This window comes from Abramis brama (genome assembly GCF_963993115.1).
Source record: "Abramis brama genome assembly, chromosome: 12".
In the NCBI taxonomy this organism is placed as follows: Eukaryota; Metazoa; Chordata; class Actinopteri; order Cypriniformes; family Leuciscidae; genus Abramis; species Abramis brama.
In genome coordinates, this window is record NC_139974.1 from 27,467,275 (window position 1) to 27,488,361 (window position 21,087).

At 40.6% G+C, this 21,087-nt stretch overlaps 2 protein-coding genes across 2 annotated transcripts; both read left to right on the top strand.

The window, feature by feature from the left end:
- The first annotated feature begins 7,067 nt into the window (after positions 1–7,067).
- LOC311094099 (uncharacterized protein) lies at positions 7,068–10,350 on the top strand. Its single transcript, XM_084131834.1, has 2 exons — positions 7,068–9,758; positions 10,172–10,350. Exon 1 carries the CDS (start codon positions 7,179–7,181, stop codon positions 9,459–9,461), a length of 2,283 nt encoding a protein of 760 aa, XP_083987960.1. The 5' UTR covers positions 7,068–7,178; the 3' UTR covers positions 9,462–9,758; positions 10,172–10,350.
- Positions 10,351–12,949: 2,599 nt separating this feature from the next.
- On the top strand, positions 12,950–18,090 carry LOC311093458 (cyclin-dependent kinase 5 activator 1). Its single transcript, XM_084130874.1, has 2 exons — positions 12,950–13,512; positions 15,539–18,090. The coding sequence occupies exon 2, from the start codon at positions 15,665–15,667 to the stop codon at positions 16,607–16,609; it is 945 nt and encodes a 314-aa protein (XP_083987000.1). The 5' UTR covers positions 12,950–13,512; positions 15,539–15,664; the 3' UTR covers positions 16,610–18,090.
- The last annotated feature ends 2,997 nt before the right edge of the window (positions 18,091–21,087 follow it).

Sequence of the window (21,087 nt, forward strand, 5' to 3'; positions counted from 1 at the left end):
ACATCTGTACTGTTATGATTTATGCACTTTAAATCATGCTATCCAGTGTATTAATGTAATATTGATGTGTGTCGGTTGGAATAGGCCTGGTTTCACAGACAGTTCTTAGATTAATCCAGGATTAGGCTTTAGTTCAATTAGGACATTTAAGTATCTTTAATAAATGTGCTTTAGAAAAAAACATTACTGGTGTGCTTCTTGAGACAAAACAGTAGTGCTGGTATATTTTAAGATTGTCAGTGCAAGTTTTTTTCAGGTAAAACAGCTCAAACGTGCATTTTAGTCTGGGACTAGACTAAAGTCTTGTCTGTGAAACAGGGGACAGGGTTCTGGTTCCTAAATGGAAGCTGTCACAAAATGTAACATCTCACCTCTCGACCCACACTCGTTGATATTATATTGATTAAAACCTGTCAAGGTGTGGACATGAGTGATATTTCAAACATTCATGTAAAAATATAAATTAACTCCATAGTTAAAAATGTTATGAGAATAATTTAGCATAAAAAAAGAAAGAAAGTAAAGTAATGTTATATCATAGAGATACAAACCAGTTATTTTGATAGAATAGATCAAAGTGTGGATTTGAAAATCATGCTTTTCCCCGTTATGGTTGAATCACGGAAGCTACACCAGTTACTTTGCCAAGAGTTCTCGTTTATTATTTTTATTCATGTATCAGACATACAAGAGAAACAGGCATAGAAGAATAAGGCTACATGAGAGGTGGTCTTCATTTCAAATTTCTCTGTTCCCCACTTCTCTATCCCCTCACCCCATCATGCCAGCTGTGTATGGTTTCTCTGTGTTTCTCCTTTTTCTCACCCCGTCATGCCTGTTTCCCTGAGTCAGTACAGTAAGGATTGAGCTTATATACACCACTCTGGGACTTACAACTTCCTTGTAAGGTAGCAAAACACGTTGCTTATGTTTAAAAAGGAACGTATACCTCATGCTTACACATGGTACATGCCATGACATGGTCACTATTCATGTCCACTATCAGTCAGTCTCACTCAAATGTGCTGTAGTGTTGAAGGACTGTAATTGCAGTATCTCCATTTTCAAAGTTACTATTATTTACCCCATTACCAACATACTCTGACTTCACAAAATACATAAATGAAAATAATGAATAAAGGAAAATAATGCTAAACAATAATATTAAACAGTACATTTTTAGTCTTCAAGAAGCCTTTGATAAATTATGCTGCCTGTCTTTTGCCTCGTTCTGTCACACAGTGGATGCAGCAAAAACGAAAATAGCCATTTTAGGACTTAAAAAAAAAAATCAATGTTCAGATCAACCAGTATGTGTTCTTCTGTGTTTGATTATTAAAATATTCCATTTGTCCCTGTACAAATGTTTCTTGCAATACTAGCAAGAGTTTTTTTTAATGCAAAACTCATGCAAGGTTTTTATCTCCTTTAGATTTTCAACCAATGAAAGAGAAACTTGATCACATGCTGAATGAGGTTAATCTTAGAAATTGGGTCATGTGGAACATTTTTGCTCTATTTAGTCTATGTAAACATTTCTATATTATAACTGGGTTGCCGTTTGACTCAGATCACTTGATTTATGGGTCTGATGTCACTGAGACAGGAGAAAAAACAAGAGCGTAACTTTCTTATTTCTGATTCAGATATTCAGATATTGCTGTATGTTTATGATGTACAAATTTATAATACAAATTTAAACAAAAGTGGGAGAGCATGTTCTGGCCATTTTGAGACATTTAAATGTTTCAACTGAATAAGCATCTAGGTTTTCCCCTACATACATTTATTCAATACTTAGCATTTATAAAAAGGAATTTTAATATAACCTATGTATTTCATATTATTGCGATATTCAGCCATCACAATAGCATAGAACATACTACAGTGTAATTTTAATGCCCTTCTTTCTCCTCTTTCACTTATTCACATAGTCATTCATGCTCTATCACTTTTGGTCAAACAGGCTTGAACTGCATAAATTACAGTAATACAGGCTTTTCTGAATGAGTGTCCCAGATTTAGAAAAAAGGGTCACATAGTATGCATTAAATTCACCCTAGCATTATGTGCCTTGAAACAAATATTCTGTTATTGCTAAATAAATGGAACAACACTCCTAGGTGTGTTTATGTGACAGCAATTGACATTTAGAATGATCTATTGCAATAATTCCTTAAAATGAGTTTGTTTTAGCTACTATTTGTAAGTGGTGAAACCCTTTTCCTTTACATATTTGCCAAGTCAATCATTCAAATGTTTGGCCATGGTATATGATGTCAGATGTAATTTCTTTTATATCTCATTCTGTAGAGCAGAGAAAGCAGTGTCTGCTACCAGTGGAGTTCAAATCCAAGTCAGTCTATAGACGTTTAGGCTTTCTTGCTTTTGACCAGTAGAGGGCAGCATATACCTGAATGTAAAATATAACAGTGTCGAAAACAAACAAATCTCTGGCAGTCTGTTTGTTACTCACTTGATTTCACTGTCTTTGAGATTGCAAATTCAGTGGTCACAAGTCACTATTCATGTCCACTATCAGTCAGTCTCACTCAAATGTGCTGTAGTGTTGAAGGACTGGAATCGCAATATCTCCATTTCCAAAGTTACTAGCTCTACTATTTATCTGTGTAAGAAAGGTCACGCAGATGACTGTATAGTCGTGTATGCGCACCTCTGATGCATATTGATGTGCTCTAACGCACCCTTGAGCGCACGCAATGAGTAGCGCTCTGCTTCTGCGCAGATTCACGGACGATTCTGAAGCAGATGTGTGACAGGACGACGCGGCTGAGATTATTCCCCATTTGGAGAGTGTTTAGATAATATTGTGTGCGTCACTGCTGAATAGTAAGTGTTTTTGTCTTCATCTGCTATTTAGTGATTAAGATAATCGTGTTTGTGTGTTATATTTTGATATTTATCACTAATGTCTGACTGACGCGATGCTAGTTATGGTACTAATCACCTCGTTTATTGTCATTACTCTCCATGTATATTTACGTTATGCATTCAGTGCAGATATTATTAATCTATATTGTGGATTATATTGTTTTATACTTTGAATCCTTTAAGTAGTTATTTACAATATTATCCGTAACATGTTTTACTGCTACTCACGTTTCTGTACACGTGACACCACCTAGCGGCAGTTCGTATGCATCTGACTGTTAATGGTAATTGCATCGGTTACTGTTTTAGTATTGAATGTATGAATAGTTAATTCATATGCTGTTATTCATATGTTATTTGTTTCCATTTAGAACCACACATACACTCATCTAAATGCAGAATGGAAGACTGTATGCCCATGTCTACTGCAACAATTCATTAAACACCATTCATTCAGATCTTGGTCTGGTTTATGTGTTCTGACCGACACCCGAGAGTGATTACCACACTAAAGTAGTTCCAGCAATAGTATAAAATACAGTCCTTATAAGTCTCCCCAACAAATGGTCCTTCGAGCCGGATGTGTGGTAATTTCTCTCTAGAAGATGGATGATAGATTTTCAACCAGACCTAAGCGTCAGACTTATCCGCCACGCCGTTATGACGAGTATGAGATGGGGTACGTGCTGCCACCACGACATCCATCTGAATTAAGAATCAGTAGGCATGGGCAAGAAGAGGAGTTATATTCGTATGAGGAGGGAGCCGCCAAGATGACACCCTCTCCTTTCAGCGACCATCAGACACTGAGGGATGCTGGCTATACAAAAGAAGACCCATATGCTGAATTGAGACAGCGTACTTACAGACCTGGTCCTGAGAGTCAGCTAGCTGAACAGTACCCAAAAAGAGCACATCCTGAAAGGAGTAGAGAATCAGCTCCACGTGTCTGGTCTACGACACTGCAAAATCTGTCTCCAGCCTCTCAAGCAGACCCTTTACATAGCAGTGAAGAGCAGTTTAGTGCCACCTTAGCAGAAATCCGACAGACTAGATCGGAGCTGAAGTTACTCGCCGAGACGGTGCGCAGTCTTCAGCAGACCCCTCAACTAGCTATAACACACTCTCATTCCAGTACATCGGACCCATTTATGCCTGCTCAATTCCCTACCTCCCCCCTAGACCACAGATATGTGCCTCCTCCTTGTGCAGAGCTCAACAGGGATGAAGTCAGCGAATGCGACGAAGACTGGCCTGACCCTCCCCCCTGGCCAGAGCCAGAGGAGCTACGGTCTGTTGGCGATGCTCCCATCATGGGCATTCTGGAGAAGATGATGAGTGAACTGCAAGTATTAAAGCAAGTTGCCAGCCATCCAAGTAGACCTCTTGCAGTTCCATCAGCGAGTCTTCCTGTCATTGATTCCAGACCTTCAGATCCTCAGACAAGTAGAATGCATCTGGGTCGTTCAAGTCAAAGACAAAGCCTTCATCCTCAGCCACCTCTCAGAGTCGGTCCAGCTTATGAGTCAGAGCAGTACGAGAGTAACCTTCAAGGTGAGCATGCAGCAATCTCCCAGCCGTATCTGCAGAGGTTCGATCAGCCAAGAACCCCACTTGATCTTCGGCACCAGGCTGTCCCACTCTCTGAGCCGACATACCGAGGTCCAATGCCAACGATCCCCCATTTCAGTCACAGAGACCCCAGCGAGTTTGCTAGATTGAAGATAGCTTTGGAGAATTTACTACCCCCAGATGGGACAGAGCTGTTTAAATACCAAATTCTAGTGGATCACTTGAAGCTGGAAGAGGCAAGGCTGATAGCAGATTCGTATCTGAACTCCCCCACACCTTACAGCAATACCATGGCTGCTCTTAACCAGAAGTTCGGCCAACCCCATCAGATGGCATTGAACAAAATAGCCAGTGTTATGGACTTGCCTGATATTCGACGCGGTGATCAAGCTGCCTTCGAGAAGTTCGCCCTACAGATCCAGGCACTCGTGGGTATGCTTAAATCCCTTGGCTCCCAAGGAGAGATAGAGCTACAGTGTGGATCTCACGTAGCTCGCCTGTTGAGTAAGTTACCGCCAGAGATGAGAGCTGAATTCCGGCGCAGCAAGGTCCATCATCCAGGAATAACCTATACCCTGACTGACTTTTCTGAGTGGCTGCAATATGAGTCCTGGTGTCAGGAATATGATGGTTCGTCGCAGGTGAAGATCCCCAGGGAGAGACAAGGGCCTAGACTGGAACATCGCCAGAAGAAGTGGACCACCACCGTCTTGCATGGAGCCAGAGAGGCGACGGAGAGAGAAATTTCACCAATGCCTGCGAATATCCCTGCCAAGAACAGAATTAAGTCTTACTGCCCATTCTGTAACAACTCAGATCACTTCTTGAGCCAATGCACAGAGGTTATAAAACTGACAAAGAACCAATTATCAGAGTGGATCCGTACAAATAAAAGGTGCTGGCGATGCGCTAGAAACCACCAAGCTGCGCAGTGCAACCTGCGGAAACCCTGCAGCATTTGTCAAGGTAAACACTTACCAGTACTGCACGAAGTTAATTCCATGACACCTAAGACTGTGATCAAGACAACCAAAGAGGAGAGCTGTCTGGTGAATACACCTTCGGACGTTCTGTATGTGGACAGACCAGTAGATGGCAGTCGTGTGCTATTAAAGGTTATTAAAGTATTACTCCACCATGGCAAGCACACCCTGAGCACATATGCCATCCTGGACGATGGCTCAGAACGGACTATGCTCCTACCGGCTGCAGCACGCCACCTGGGCCTCCGAGGGGAGCCAGAAGACCTTGCTCTGCGGACTATACGTCATGACATTCAAATCCTTCACGGGTCTATGGTGTCATTCCGTATTTCACCTGCCGAAAAGCCTCAGCACAGCTTCCTCATCACTGGTGCCTTCACCGCAGAACAACTGGGTCTTGCACTTCACTCTTACCCCATGGACAAATTGCAGAAGAAGTACAAGCACCTTGTTGGCCTTCCAATACAGTCATTCGAGCAGGTTCAGCCCTTGCTGCTCATTGGAGCTGACCACCCTCACTTAATTACACCAATCAAGCCAGTAAGGTTAGGACCCCCTGGAGGACCTGCAGCTCTTAAGACACGTTTAGGATGGACATTGCAGGGTCCCACTAGACTTGTCGAGCAGTCCATTCACCCGCAGCAGTGTTTGTTGACCTCCACCATTCCCCAAATGGCAGAGCTCTTCAGGAATGTCGAGAAACTGTGGCAAGTTGACGTACTTCCCTTCAGGAACGAAAAGGAGGTCACCAGGTCTCGACAAGACCAATATGCTGTTAACATGCTTGAATCGAAGACTACCCGAGTTGAGGTGGACGGAGTCTTACGTTATGCCACCCCTCTGCTTAGGCGTAAAGATATGCCGCAGTTCCAAGCCTCAAAGGAAATGGTAATCCCCAGCCTCCGGAACACTGAACGGTGCCTCGCTAAACACCCAGATCGAGCCAAGGCGTACAGTGCTGAAATTCAGAAACTGACCCAGGCAGGAACTGTCAAGAAGTTGAGTTCCCATGAATTGACACAGTCAGGGGAATCATGGTATATCCCACATCACATGGTGACCCACAACAATAAGAACCGAATTGTGTTCAATTGTTCTTATCAGTGCCGAGGTCTGAACCTAAACGAGTGGCTGTTACCTGGTCCCACCTTAGGACCTTCACTTTTAGGAGTGCTGTTGCGGTTCCGGGAACACACCGTAGCCATAAGTGGTGATGTGAAAGCCATGTTCCACCAGGTCCGCCTGCTCCCTGAAGATCGTCCCCTTCTGAGATTTGTCTGGCGGGACATGGAAGTAGACCGAAGTCCATCAGTGTTTGAGTGGCAAGTCCTGCCCTTCGGTACCACGTGTAGCCCGTGCTGTGCCACCTATGCCATGCAGCACCACGTTATCAGTCATAGCCAGCCAGAGGATGATGTGAGGTTTTCTATTGAGAGATGCTTTTACGTTGATAATTGTCTGCAGAGCCTCTCCTCCCCTGACCAAGCCCGAACACTGGTAGATAAGCTAAGGGAGCTTCTAGCCTCTGGTGGATTTGAACTCCGCCAATGGGCCAGCAATAAGCCAGAGGTCATCAGCCATCTACCTAAAGAAGCCCGATCAGACAGTCTAGAACTTTGGTTTGCTCACGACCGAACAGATAATCCTGAATCCGCTCTGGGTCTCAGCTGGCATTGTTCCACAGACACACTGAGGTACAAACATCGACCAGTGAATTATGATGCTCCTACCATGCGGAACATCTACAAGGTTTTAGCCAGTCAGTATGACCCCCTCGGGTTTATTCTGCCGTATACCACTCGTGCCAAAATACTAGTGAGACAGCTTTGGGACAAACACAGGGACTGGGACGATCCCCTACTGCCCCATGATTTGCTGCAAGCTTGGAGAGACTGGGAGGGAGAGTTACAAGTCCTGCCAAGAATCTCCTTTCCCCGAGCATATGTACCTCCTGCCATGGATGAGAGAAACATCACTCATGAGATACATGTGTTTTGCGATGCTTCGGAGCAAGCATATGGAGCTGTCGCTTACCTGAGGGCAGTAGACAGTCAAAATCAGCCTCATCTCTCCTTTGTTGTGGCCCGTTCAAGGATTGCACCTAAACGACTGCATTCAATGCCCAGATTGGAGCTTTGTGCTGCTCTCACAGGAGCTCAACTCAGTAGGTTGATGGAGCAAGAACTTACCCTGCCAATAAGCCAGATTACCCTCTGGACTGATTCAACTACGGTCTTATCCTGGTTACAATCTGAGTCGTGCCGGTTTAAGGTATTTGTTGGCACCCGAGTGGCGGAAATACAGGAGCTCACCGATCGACATTCATGGCGATATGTTGACTCTGTGAATAATCCTGCGGATGATCTCACTAGAGGTAAGAAGCTAGAGGAGCTGGTTAAGCCTAACCGTTGGAGCCATGGACCACCATTTCTCCTCCAAAGCCCAGATAAATGGCCAACCCTGCCAGCAACAGTAGTTGAGGAGTGCCATTCAGAAATTCGCAAGTCTGTATTCTGTGGAGTCGCGACCATACCTGATGAAGAGCAGCACATACCCAATGTGCATCAGTACACCACTTGGAAGGAACTGTTAGAGGCCACAGTGCAGACGCTTCACGGGGCGGCAGGTCAGAGTGGGAACCCTAATGCTGACAACTACCGTACAGCTGAGATTCTTATCCTGAGAGGGGCACAACTGGATAGCTTTGCAGAGGAGTTCAGACTACTGCAAAATGGGAAACCAGTCCAACGAAGTAGCCGTTTACTTTCCCTGTCTCCAGAGCTGGACGAAACAGATGGTCTCATTAAGGTCGGGGGCAGATTGCGGCAATCTGAAGACTTAGACCTGGCTGCTATGCATCCTATCATCTTGGATCATTGCCATCCCACCACTAAGCTTCTGATTCAAGACTATGATACCCGGCTTTGCCACCCTGGCCCTGAGAGAGTGTTTGCAGAGATCCGTCGTAAGTTTTGGATCTTACGAGGTCGAGAGGCAGTTCGACGGTATCAACATACTTGCACAGAGTGTCGTAGATGGAAAGCAAGCCCTCAAGTTCCTAAGATGTCAGACCTACCTGTAGCACGCCTACGCCTGTATAAGCCAGCATTCTACTCGACAGGCATGGATTGCTTTGGGCCCTTTATAGTGAAGGTGGGTAGGAGAACTGAGAAGAGGTGGGGAATTATCTTCAAGTGCCTTACAACAAGGTGTGTACATCTAGAGATCCTTACCAATCTGGATACTGACTCCTTTTTGATGGCCTTGAGGAGGTTCATCGCCAGGCGAGGAACACCAGCCGAGTTGTTCTCTGACCAGGGAACAAACTTCCGTGGAGGAGAAAGAGAGATGCGGGAGGCCCTTGCAGAATTATCCCCAGAACTCAGACTCCAGCTTGCCAAACACAAGATAAAGTTTCACTTTAACCCACCTGGTGCACCCCACTTCGGCGGAGCTTGGGAGAGGGAAATCCGCTCAGTGAAAACTGCACTGTACCGAGTGGTAGGCAGTCAAGCTGTTACAGAGGAAGTGCTACATACTGTTCTCCTGGAAGTGGAAGGCATGTTGAATGCTAAACCATTGGGATATGTGTCCTCCAACCCTAAGGACCTTGATCCGGTGACACCCAATGTTCTGCTGATGGGGCGGCGGGACGGGTCCCTGCCCCAAGTTGTCTATCCTAAATCTGAGCTTCTGAGCAGACGCCGCTGGAGGCATTCCCAAATTCTGGCTGACCAGTTTTGGTCTAGTTTCATTAAGAACTATCTCCCGAACCTGCAAACCCGCCAGAAATGGAATGCCAACCCTACGGAAATGACCCTAGGATCAGTGGTACTGATGATGGACCCTCAACTGCCCAGAGCATGTTGGCCGGTTGGTCTTGTCACCAAAGTTTACCCAAGTGCAGATGGACACATAAGGACAGTGGATGTAAGGATAAACAACAGAACTTACACTAGACCTGTAGCCAGATTGATAGTTCTACCAGAGGTTCCAGATGAAGATGATAACTAAGCCCTTATGCCTGTTCCCGGATACTGGACTGATCACCTATTCAGAAACAAATGTGCTGCACACATTTGGGGGCGGCTGTAAGAAAGGTCACGCAGATGACTGTATAGTCGTGTATGCGCACCTCTGATGCATATTGATGTGCTCTAACGCACCCTTGAGCGCACGCAATGAGTAGCGCTCTGCTTCTGCGCAGATTCACGGACGATTCTGAAGCAGATGTGTGACAGGACGACGCGGCTGAGATTATTCCCCATTTGGAGAGTGTTTAGATAATATTGTGTGCGTCACTGCTGAATAGTAAGTGTTTTTGTCTTCATCTGCTATTTAGTGATTAAGATAATCGTGTTTGTGTGTTATATTTTGATATTTATCACTAATGTCTGACTGACGCGATGCTAGTTATGGTACTAATCACCTCGTTTATTGTCATTACTCTCCATGTATATTTACGTTATGCATTCAGTGCAGATATTATTAATCTATATTGTGGATTATATTGTTTTATACTTTGAATCCTTTAAGTAGTTATTTACAATATTATCCGTAACATGTTTTACTGCTACTCACGTTTCTGTACACGTGACACCACCTAGCGGCAGTTCGTATGCATCTGACTGTTAATGGTAATTGCATCGGTTACTGTTTTAGTATTGAATGTATGAATAGTTAATTCATATGCTGTTATTCATATGTTATTTGTTTCCATTTAGAACCACACATACACTCATCTAAATGCAGAATGGAAGACTGTATGCCCATGTCTACTGCAACAATTCATTAAACACCATTCATTCAGATCTTGGTCTGGTTTATGTGTTCTGACCGACACCCGAGAGTGATTACCACACTAAAGTAGTTCCAGCAATAGTATAAAATACAGTCCTTATAAGTCTCCCCAACAATCTGTCTACCTTTTTGAAAAGGAAGTAAAACATTTTTAGTATACCTTTATAAAGAGTACTTATCACGGAAAAATTATATTTTAAAAGATTATACTTAAGTGCAAACTGAATGTAATGTTTTAGAACTTTATTGCATGTTAAGTGCAATTGCATTAAAATTAGGGCTGTCAAAAGATTAATTGCGATTAATCGCATCCAAAATAAAAGTTTGTTTAAATAATATATGTGAGTGTACTGTGTATAATTAAATTTGTATCTAGAAATACACACACATGCATGTATATATTTAAGAAAAAATTTGTTATTTATATATAAAAAAATTATATTTATATATAATATAAATTATATATAAATATATACAGTATATGTGCAAATATTTCTTAAATATATACATGCATGTGTGTGTATTTATATATACAAAATAATTATACACAGTACACACACATATATTATTTAAACACAAACTTTTATTTTGGATGTGATTAATCGCGATTAATCTTTTGACAGCCCTAATTAAAATGTATTAAATTTGTTTTAAATGCAATTATCTAATCTTTAAAGTGCTATTTGACATATTTAAGTTGGACTTAATATTACATCTTTATATGAAATTTCATAATTTGATTGTTTTTAACTATGGTTGAAGTATATGCTTGCCAGCATTTATGGTAAACTAAAATATAATGTCATTTCTACTGAAACGTGTCTGTCATATATATGTTACTTACACATGATGTTGAATTTTAGTACTTTTAAAAATATATTAACTTTGAAAGTGCACAGTCAATACAATTAAGCACACTTTTTTTTTTTTTTTTTTTTTTACAACAGTAGTATCTCTCTCTTGCGTTCTACCGCTCCAACACCAACAGAAGGTGAAATGGCATGACAACAGGTACAGTAGGAAGACTAAAAAAAGACAACAAGAGAGATTTCTTCACAGCTCCTTCATCATTGCAAACTGCACAAATTCCATGCCCATTCAGTGAATAACACAATACATGAAGTGCCATGTGCTGAACCCTGGTCATAAATCCTTCTTAGGCAGAAAAGAATTACTTTCACAGAATTACTTGTTTGCTGAATGGTGAAAATGTCTACTCTGACAAAAAAAACAAACAAAAAAACACTCATGGGCACCTGTTAGCTTGAGTTGTTCCAACTCACTCTTTCTGAGGAACACTTTGTTGTATTTGCTGAGCCGTTTTGTAATCAAGTGATATAACAAAGTTCTTGTGCTACTGTGATCTTATCAGCGCATGCTATGCTGTTATTACTCAACAAGGGGCAATTGTTCTCTCTATGCCGGAAGACGCGAAACCGTAGAAAGATCTTGCATTGAGATATTTGTTCACTTTTATATATGAAAAGCTCACAATTGTAACATACCTTTCAAATAATGATGATACAGTATACAGTAGCCTATATATGTCAGTAAGTAGGTTATAGGCTAAATGGGTCTTGCATTTTAGCTTTAGTGGGCATAGTTCTACACACACACATGTTGGGTTTACATGTTTTATGAAGACATTCCATGATATACATGATTTTTATACTGTACAAACTGTATATTCTATCCCCTAAACCTAACCTACCTGTGTGTGTGTGTGTGTGTGTGTGTGTGTGTGTGTGTGTTAAGCCTCATCGAGTTTTTCCTCATCAAAAAATTGAGAAATATTATTATTATTATTATTATTAAATCTATTTTAATATATTTGTATATCTGTGATGGCAAAGTCGAATTTTCAGCATCATTACTCCAGTATTCAGTGTCACATGATCCTTCAGAAATCAGTCTAATAATGCTGATTTGCTTCTCAAGAATCATTTCTTATTATTATCAATGTTGAAAATAGCTGTGCTGCTTAATTTTTTATATTAATTTGAATTGCTTGTTTTTTTATATTTTTTTTTCGGGATTCTTTGATTCATAGAAAGTAAAAAAACAAAACAACAACAAAAAAATTAAATAAAGTTGGCATGAAATGGAAGTTGCGATAGTCTTTTCTTCACTATTATGACGAGTGAAAAGGCTTCTCGAACAAGTAAAAAATGTAGATTCGGATTTGATATTGTCCATATTGAATTGATTGGATGGTTGTGGTTTGCTATTTCTGTGATGTCATGTGAGTGACAGGTTGCCCCGCCCTCACGCCAGTAAACACGTCATCTGAGAAGAGAAGATGACGCTGCAAGATGGATGGGAAATTATTTTGATAAAAAAAAAAATTACGAGGGTAGCCTACATGAATAAAAAAATTAAAAATATGTGCACGGATAAATATTTTATATTAAATACTTTAGAAATAGACAGTCTATAATAAAAACTGCAACATTCCAAATAAAATAAAATAAAATAATGAATTCTAACGTTGATACACGTTAAATATATATATATTTTTGGGGCCGATGTATTTCTGTATACCTATTGGTCTCTACATTGTGTTCATCATGAGTATCTACAGAGCTGTTGTGTGCCAGTCAGTCAGTCAGTCAATCAATCGGACGATATTAGCGGAGGAGGAGGAGGTCACATGTCTCGAGGAGGAGTCTCCGCTGAAAACAGAGAGCCTGATGTGCAGCAAAGAGGACCAGAGCACAAACTCCTGCTGTCAATACCAGGACTGGAGGCTCTATTATAAAGACTTATATGCGTGCGCCTTTGCATATATAGGATATATTTTTGGCGGATTTTCTGTAACTGGCCCAAACATAGGCTACTCGGATTCATTGTTCATAGTGCATAAGAGATGGAACTGGAATGCCGTGAAAGTGTTATGTGCTGTAATAAATCCTCTTCTTCAAATTAATTCGCGCGACTTCAAATGAGGACACTTAACAAGCAGCGTTTCTGGATAATGGACATATTTGAACAGGAACGGCATCAGTGAACCTGAACGACTTTGTTTCTAACTGGAGCGGACACAGAGAACAGCTCCTGTTGGATGCGCTTAAGTTTATGTTGTTTTCAAGTAGCCTACTTAAGTACTATGTTGTCAGATTCAGGTTTAGTTGCGCGACGGAAGGATTTAATGCAAACATTAATGCAGTAAGCGCGTGCGGCGCGTTTCAGCGCGTGCGTGTGATGTGCAGGACGCAGTCAAGACGCAGGGTTGAACTGATGCGATCCACTGATGTCCTCCGAACAGGTGAGCAAAACACTGTAACCTAATAGTGATAACCTAAATAGTATTGCTATTAATGTAAATGTAAAACCATAATAGATTAAAATGGGATCTCAGAGTGAGAATCCTTCTGTCATTTAAACTTTCTTGATGACAGAGGCAGCTAATACCAAATTACCAATTTTATTGCAGTGACAATAACTTTACTAATTACAACAATTTGGTTCAATTCAGGTACCGTACTTTAATGTTGCTATTTTCACAACATTAATAAAATAGCATATGCAAATACAGCTCTACAAATCAATTACTCTGATGTGAATATAGGAACATGATCTATGTAAAATCAAGTAAAAAATAAAGGTGTGTGTAGAAATAGCCTAACACAGAAAATTGTTCTGTTTAGGTGTTTGCTTTTACATGTTTAATTGTGGTTCAGATCTATAGTCCAAGTTAAGTGGGTCAAATTGTGCCTGTTCTCTCAACAGTTGGTGATCTGAGTAAAGTAACTAACAAATATCTACAAAAAGTCTGAGAACAGTGCTATTTGATCGATTTTTATAATTTAATACAAATTCCTCTCTCATGTTGATCCAAACCGCATGACTTTTTCTTTCGTATTTTCATGCAATTGAATGGGGACTGCCGAGCGGACACAAAAACACCATAAAATAATCTAGCCTAATAAAATTAACAAACCTGGTTCATATACATATACCGACATTTAAGTAATTATATACTGATAATATTCCCCTGAGCTGTAACTGCTACGACTGGATGATTAAGTCATTGAGTCTGATTTGTGAACGAATCATTCAGATCAGTTTTGTGAACTGGTCAACTGATCCATTGAAAAGAACAGACTAAATGTGATTCTTTCACGACTCAAATAATACTTCTCTTGTAAATTATCATGAGAACACCAAGGAGAGCTACACGGGACAAATATCAAGATTGTTTCAAATTTCAATCTTTTGTCACACAAAACTATTGCATTGCTTCAGAAGAGTCCGATAACACATCGCGTGGATCACACTTTGGAAACATTTACAATGTTTTGTATGCATATTTTGTTATTTTTGAATCTTGAATGCATCAGTAGGCTACATATTCTTTTTTAATTTTTCCACAGATAAAGAGAAAGGTTTGAAACAACATGAGGATAAATAAATGATGACATAATTTTTAATTTGGGGTCAGAACAAACTGACTTTATTAGTGACCTAAATAATTAGTGGAGAATCTTAAATATTTGTCATTATTTTATACATGGTGGTAAACAGTTGCCTGATTTTTTTTATTGCAAAAAAACTATATTATTGTTAATCTTTTTATATACAGCTCTTTATATAAAGTAGGTGTATGTCTATCTTTACTGGCATGCATTATCTATAGCATATCTCTACTGCTTAATTGCTTGTATCCAAAATGTAAACTATATTCTTGCCCATCTCATAATCTGCTAAAGGCAACTATAAGGCATAAAGATGTTAAGATATTATAAGCATCATGATTTTCTGTAAAGCTGCTTTATAACAAGCATTGTGAAATGTGCTATACAAATACATTTTATTTGACTAGATTTGAATTAATATAAAGTAACTTGCATTTCTGACAAAAAAAATGGCCTTTAAGTTTGTGTATTTTTCTCTGTCAATATAAACAGTTCCAAAAGTGGCCAATCAAGTTTGAGAATCAAAACTGATGCATAATTATTGGGGGTGTAATGATACCCTCATGTCACGATTCGATACATATCACCATACTGAACTCGCAATACGATATTATTGTGATACTCCAAGACATCTGATAAAAGGTTAACAACATTTTTTACTGTTGATTAAAATGCTAAATTTGGTATTACATTGGGGGTGTAAATGAAATGGTGACACCAGAGTAAAAATATTCATAATTCTGAAGCTGAAAATACAGAATATCGTGTTTCCCAAAACTGCATGTCATAGTGTTCTCTCTTTATTTACATGAATTTGTATCTGTCATTTAAAAGTGTCCTTTATTTATTATAATGCTCTGCATGTAATCTTCTCAGGAACTCATCCAAACCCCTCACCAGCCCAGTCTTGACCTTCCAGCATTCAAACAGTGAGGCACAAGCACTTTATTTTTGAGCCACATTAACCCACACTGCTGGTCGCTTCACCACCTCAGTGGACTCATGGGTACCGTACTATCCCTCTCGCCGGGTACTCGAAAACCTGGTTATTATGACGACCGACCCGGTTCTCTAAGCCATTACCCGAGCCTGAGCAGCCGCTCGCTGAACACTCAAAAGGACCGCAACCTCAAACGCCATTCCATTTTCCTCCCCGCTCTCACCTGGAAACGACTGGTGGCCTCCACCAAGAAGCGGGGTGAGTCCAAAAAAGCCTATCCTGGAGGTCAAGGCGCCTTTGGGGCTCCTCTCAACAACAATAACATCTACCAAAAGGATCCGGTCTTGCACCTAAACCATGAAAATGTGAAAAAGTCTCTCTCCTGCGCCAATCTCACTAGCTATGAGGGTCCAGCGGGTCTAGGCCTGGGCTTGGGTTACGTAAAACCGCAGCAGATTTCCTCTGTTAAGAAGATTCCGCCTACATGCACTTCCACACCCAAGCGTGTGATCGTCCAGGCCTCGACTAGTGAGCTGCTTCGCTGCCTGGGCGATTTTCTGTGTGGCCGCTGCTATCGGCTCAAGCACCTTTCCCCCGCAGATCCGATTCTGTGGCTGCGGGCTGTGGACCGCTCACTCTTGCTCCAGGGCTGGCAGGACCAGGCCTTTGTGACCCCAGCCAACGTGGTGTTCGTGTACATGCTGTGCCGTGACGTGGTGGATGGCGACGTGGTGTCTTCAGAGCATGAGCTCCAAGCAATTCTACTAACCTGTCTGTACCTGTCCTACTCCTACATGGGGAACGAGATCTCGTACCCGCTCAAGCCCTTCCTGGTGGAGGCGGGTAAAGAGGCCTTCTGGGACCGTTGTCTGGCCATTATCGACGTCACCAGTGCCAAGATGCTGCGCATCAACGCAGACCCGCATTTCTTCACGCAGATCTTTGCCGATCTGAAGAGCGAAGGAGGTTGCCCTTTGCAGGACTACGCTAGAGTTCTGGATCGGTGAAAAGAGGACATGACAGATTTTCTCTGCGAAAGTGACTCCGTCAGCATCCCTCACCTTCATTTTGCCCCCCCCAAATGCCTTGTCACAAAACAGTGGGACTCACTTTTACTGAAAATTGTGCAAGAAACAGAAAGGATGCAACATATTCCCGCTGAAAAGACTAGCTTAGACCTGTATAAATGTCCAGGCTGGTTTATGTTGGTTGGGTTGCTGGTCTAGCTGGTAAACTGCACAGTCTTTTAGTGGTTACGCTAGTTATGAAGCATGCTGAATACTATCTGTGATGGTCTTTTCAGCAGGAGAAGAAAATATATGGAGACAACATGAAAATAACATACACTCATACAATGAAGGTTCATTGTTGGCATTGATGGAGAACCTTTAACATCCATGGGACTTTTCCATTCCACAAAAGGTTCTTTAGATTATTAATTAAGTTCTTCACACTTCACACAATGGTGCTTTTAAGAACTGTTCCCTGAAAGGTTCTTTGAGGAACCAAAAATACTTCTTCTATGGCATCACTACAAAACCCCCCTTTTGGCACCTTTACTTCCACAAAGGCTGTTCCCAACTTATGTTTCTCATTCAACTCCCCTATCTTTAAAAAATACACATACTAATAATTTAGGGATGAACATCAAATTGAAGGGAGTAACTGTCCATCTACAGATTACGTTTGTTAGTTATGCTTTTGTCAAAACCAGCCTTTTTCAGAAGTAGTTACGATTCCTTTGCTAAAAATTTCGCTTCCTCTACCTTTTCAACATCTAGTCTGAGATAAACTGCAACAGAAACCATACAACAGCGGAACTTTTAGTGGGAGTGTGTGTGTGTGTGTGTGATGGGCAGCAAACAGTCAACAGCTGTTGGTGATCATGTTGTCCTTCCTTTATTTCATGTGCTGGACGTTAGGGCACCAACTGCAAAGGCATTAACAAGATTAACAGATTAGTGTGACACGCACACACACACACACACACACACACACACACACACACACACACACAGAGAGAGAGTTCTCAATGCCTCTCTTTGCTCGCCAGCTCTATAGGTTGAATGGCTAATCTAGTAGGCCCTACACACTAGTATATGTTCTGTCTTGGCATACGTAGCAGTACAGTGTCATTGGAAATTTGTATCCGGTTTTAATGAGTCTATAAGAGTAAGTCCTATCCCTCTAGAGCAAGAAATATATGAACAAAGAAGCCTGGATTCTCTAAAGATAGATTTAGTCTCAGTGTCAGGCCACTGGTGTTTACTTGTGTCTGCATCTTCTCTCTTTAGAGTTTTTCAGTTTCTTTGAAATATCAGATTTCTATGCTCTAAGGTCAACATGAAATCAAAATTGACCCTATTTACTTTCCTAACATACACTCCTGGTCTTATTTTTGCCCGATTCATCAGTGCACATTATTCCTAAGTTCAAAAAAAGTTCGTAATCGTCCATCAAAGCCACCTCTGCCTCTGAAGCTACTTGCAAAAATAATAAAACATGTAATAGATAAAACATGCAGATACAACAGATGTCATCGTCTCTGGGTCAGGGTTTCAGGTGTCAGCGCTCAGACAGAAGAGCAGGGACAGCAGCATGTGGCACGGCAAGCACTCGCTAATCTTATTGTAGAGTTTTAAGGCAGGGTCATGGGTGCCATACTCCAACTCCCCCGCAAAAGTCAACTCTAAACGCATACTTCAGCCCACACATGCTCTCATATATGAGCACATGCTCACTCAAACGACCTGTAACCACTAAGCATTCATTTTCAGGCTAGTAATCGCAAACGCACTGATACGCATGTGTACATGCATGCAACTTCTCCCACACGCCGAAGCGTTAATCCGCTCTTGATCCTTGCCAGCAATTAGGCAGAGTGAGCTGAAAATGCCACAATAACAAAATCCCATTCTGATCAGAAGAGATTTCTCTTCCTGAAACTAACAAATACACATCTTGTATTTTGACTGTGCGTTGCACAGATGTTATGCAACAAACAAGGCAAAACGGAATAGTGAACTTTTAACAAGTACTTAAATGCACGCTTAATTGCGAGGGATTGAAAGAAAATACAAAGTTTCACTTTAAAATGGTTTACCCTTGTGAAAAGGAAGTGTGCTTAATTTTATTGAATGCACAATTGTAGTGTACTTAAAATCTAAAAAGTATATGTTTTTATTGTTCTTGCAGATAATATAATTTAATATTAATGGAATAAAAGGCCACTTTCTTACACTATTAAACACAAAATTAAACGTTTTACTTTAAAGTATATTTTAAATAAATTTGTTTTAATAATCTTCTTCCACGCTTTAAAGAAGTACACTTCTGTAATGTATAATTACAAATATGTTTAAGTGTACAAGTACATATATACAAACAGTACACTTTGAATTATGCTTAAAGAGCACTACCAACTGTATTGACAAGCATTTATAAAACTTGTGTGTATTTAAATATATATATATATACATACAGTATATCAGACTGTAATACATTTTAATTTAAAATGCTAAAAGTGTACTTCCTTTTCACAAGGGTAGAGACCTCATAAAATCCAGATTAGAGTTTTTGTGGCATTTATTTCATTTTTGTTAGCTTTGAAGCATCTATAAGCTAATGTTCTCCAATACATGGGCACTTTTTAAAAAAAGTGCATTTGCATGGTGTAATACTATAGGAAGATACAGCTATTATGAGAACACAATTTGAAATATGACCACGTACACTCTAAGCATGAGTTGTTTTCCTCAATTTGTAGTAGTCTTAATTTGTGACCCCACAGGCTGCTTTGTGGTCACAGTAATTATTCCATGCTAAACACAGTTGCATAGAGGAAGAGGTACAAACCTACAGAGAGTTGATGTATCTACAGATCTCCATATCCATTTCAGCCTCAGGGGATGATGTTATTTACAGGAACTTGTGGCCATAGGCAAAAGATTGGCATACTATAGGGTGTAAATATCCCTCCTGATCCGCTGTGATTCCCCCATCCTTCTCGCCTTTCACAAACATATCACTTGTTTTCCTCGTCCTGGTTAAAGTGATTTAGTTTGCCCCTATTGTGTACAGAGAGCGTTGACAAGAGCGCCGTTGTTGTATTGCTAGCGTGCGCAGCCTCAGCAATGGGCTTGTGCGATGTGTTGTCTGCTGTGTTTCCAACTAGGACTGTTCGCTCTCACACACTCGTGTCTGGCTCGTCTCCATGCTCCTCTGCTGGACTCTTTCTCCCTTGGTTCTGTCCCATGTGTACTGAAGCTCTGGGATTTCTCTGGACTATTTGCTGCCTTCAAGTTCTCACATGAAGTTCCTAATTATGAAGTTTTATGACATGATGTATGTTCAAGTGATTTTGGTTAGAATAAAATGGATGTTTTACGCATATTTATTTCCTTTTTTCCCACTTCCTGACAAACTCATTGGCTTTATTGCTAATCCTCATCATCATTACACAAAACGCATTGTATATTCAAAATTACAGCTTATTATGATAAATATAGTCATGATTCTTTCATTGATACGACCCCAACTTGGAAAGCAACGGGTTGTTACTCATAACTACGGCATTGTAGTGGCGTTCCTGTGAGCTGGTTTGAAGGCAGCAAGTATTCTAGTTTCCATACTTGCTCTGAACTTCTAATGAATGGTGTTAAATATTTCTGATGTGAAACGTTTGTGCCTTGTTTTGGATAGAAACTGTCTACCTAAAGATTAGAGATATTGAATATCGCTCTGTTAACAACACGCGCAGAAACATGAGCCCCGAGGAAAGCCATGACTCAAAAAAGGATTGATTATAGAGACAGAAACTTTAATTTACTCAGGCTAGAATAATCATATCTCATGAGCCATTTTCCACTCCATCAATGCTACTGTTTGGCAGAATCATTTCTTCTGTTGCCAGTCAATCAAATGGACCTGAAACCACGTGCAAACAACCTTTGAAGGACGTGCTTGCACAAACGTCCTCATTACACCTCAAACACTTCATCGACTGCTGTACGTGGAGATTTTTAATGTGACAAGCACACAGAGACCTCAAATCTCTATGGATTTTCCAATGAAGAAAACTTCTGTTATTAGACAGAGAGAAACTTATGGATGGGAATGACTGTCATGTGATTCTCAAGTTTAAGACTACTGATTTAAGACACTATATAACACGTGGCTCTTTATATGGACACTCAGGATCTGGATGTTGAGTAGGCTTCGCCGTTACTCTATGAGTTATGGCTACTTTATCAATGTTTTCTATGCTGCTAAATGTATGTAGAATACAAAAGGAACGCCATGTAGAGTCTCTCACCGCAGAGACAGAAGCATAACCAGTGTGGTGTAAATATGTTGCTTGTATCAATGTGAAATTACTGAAAAAAACTGCATGTATGTCATTCAGGAATTGCTGCTGTGGTGGTGTACATGTAAACTTGACACTTTTTTAAAATTAATTATCCTTTTTTTTCATTTTGTATTTCAG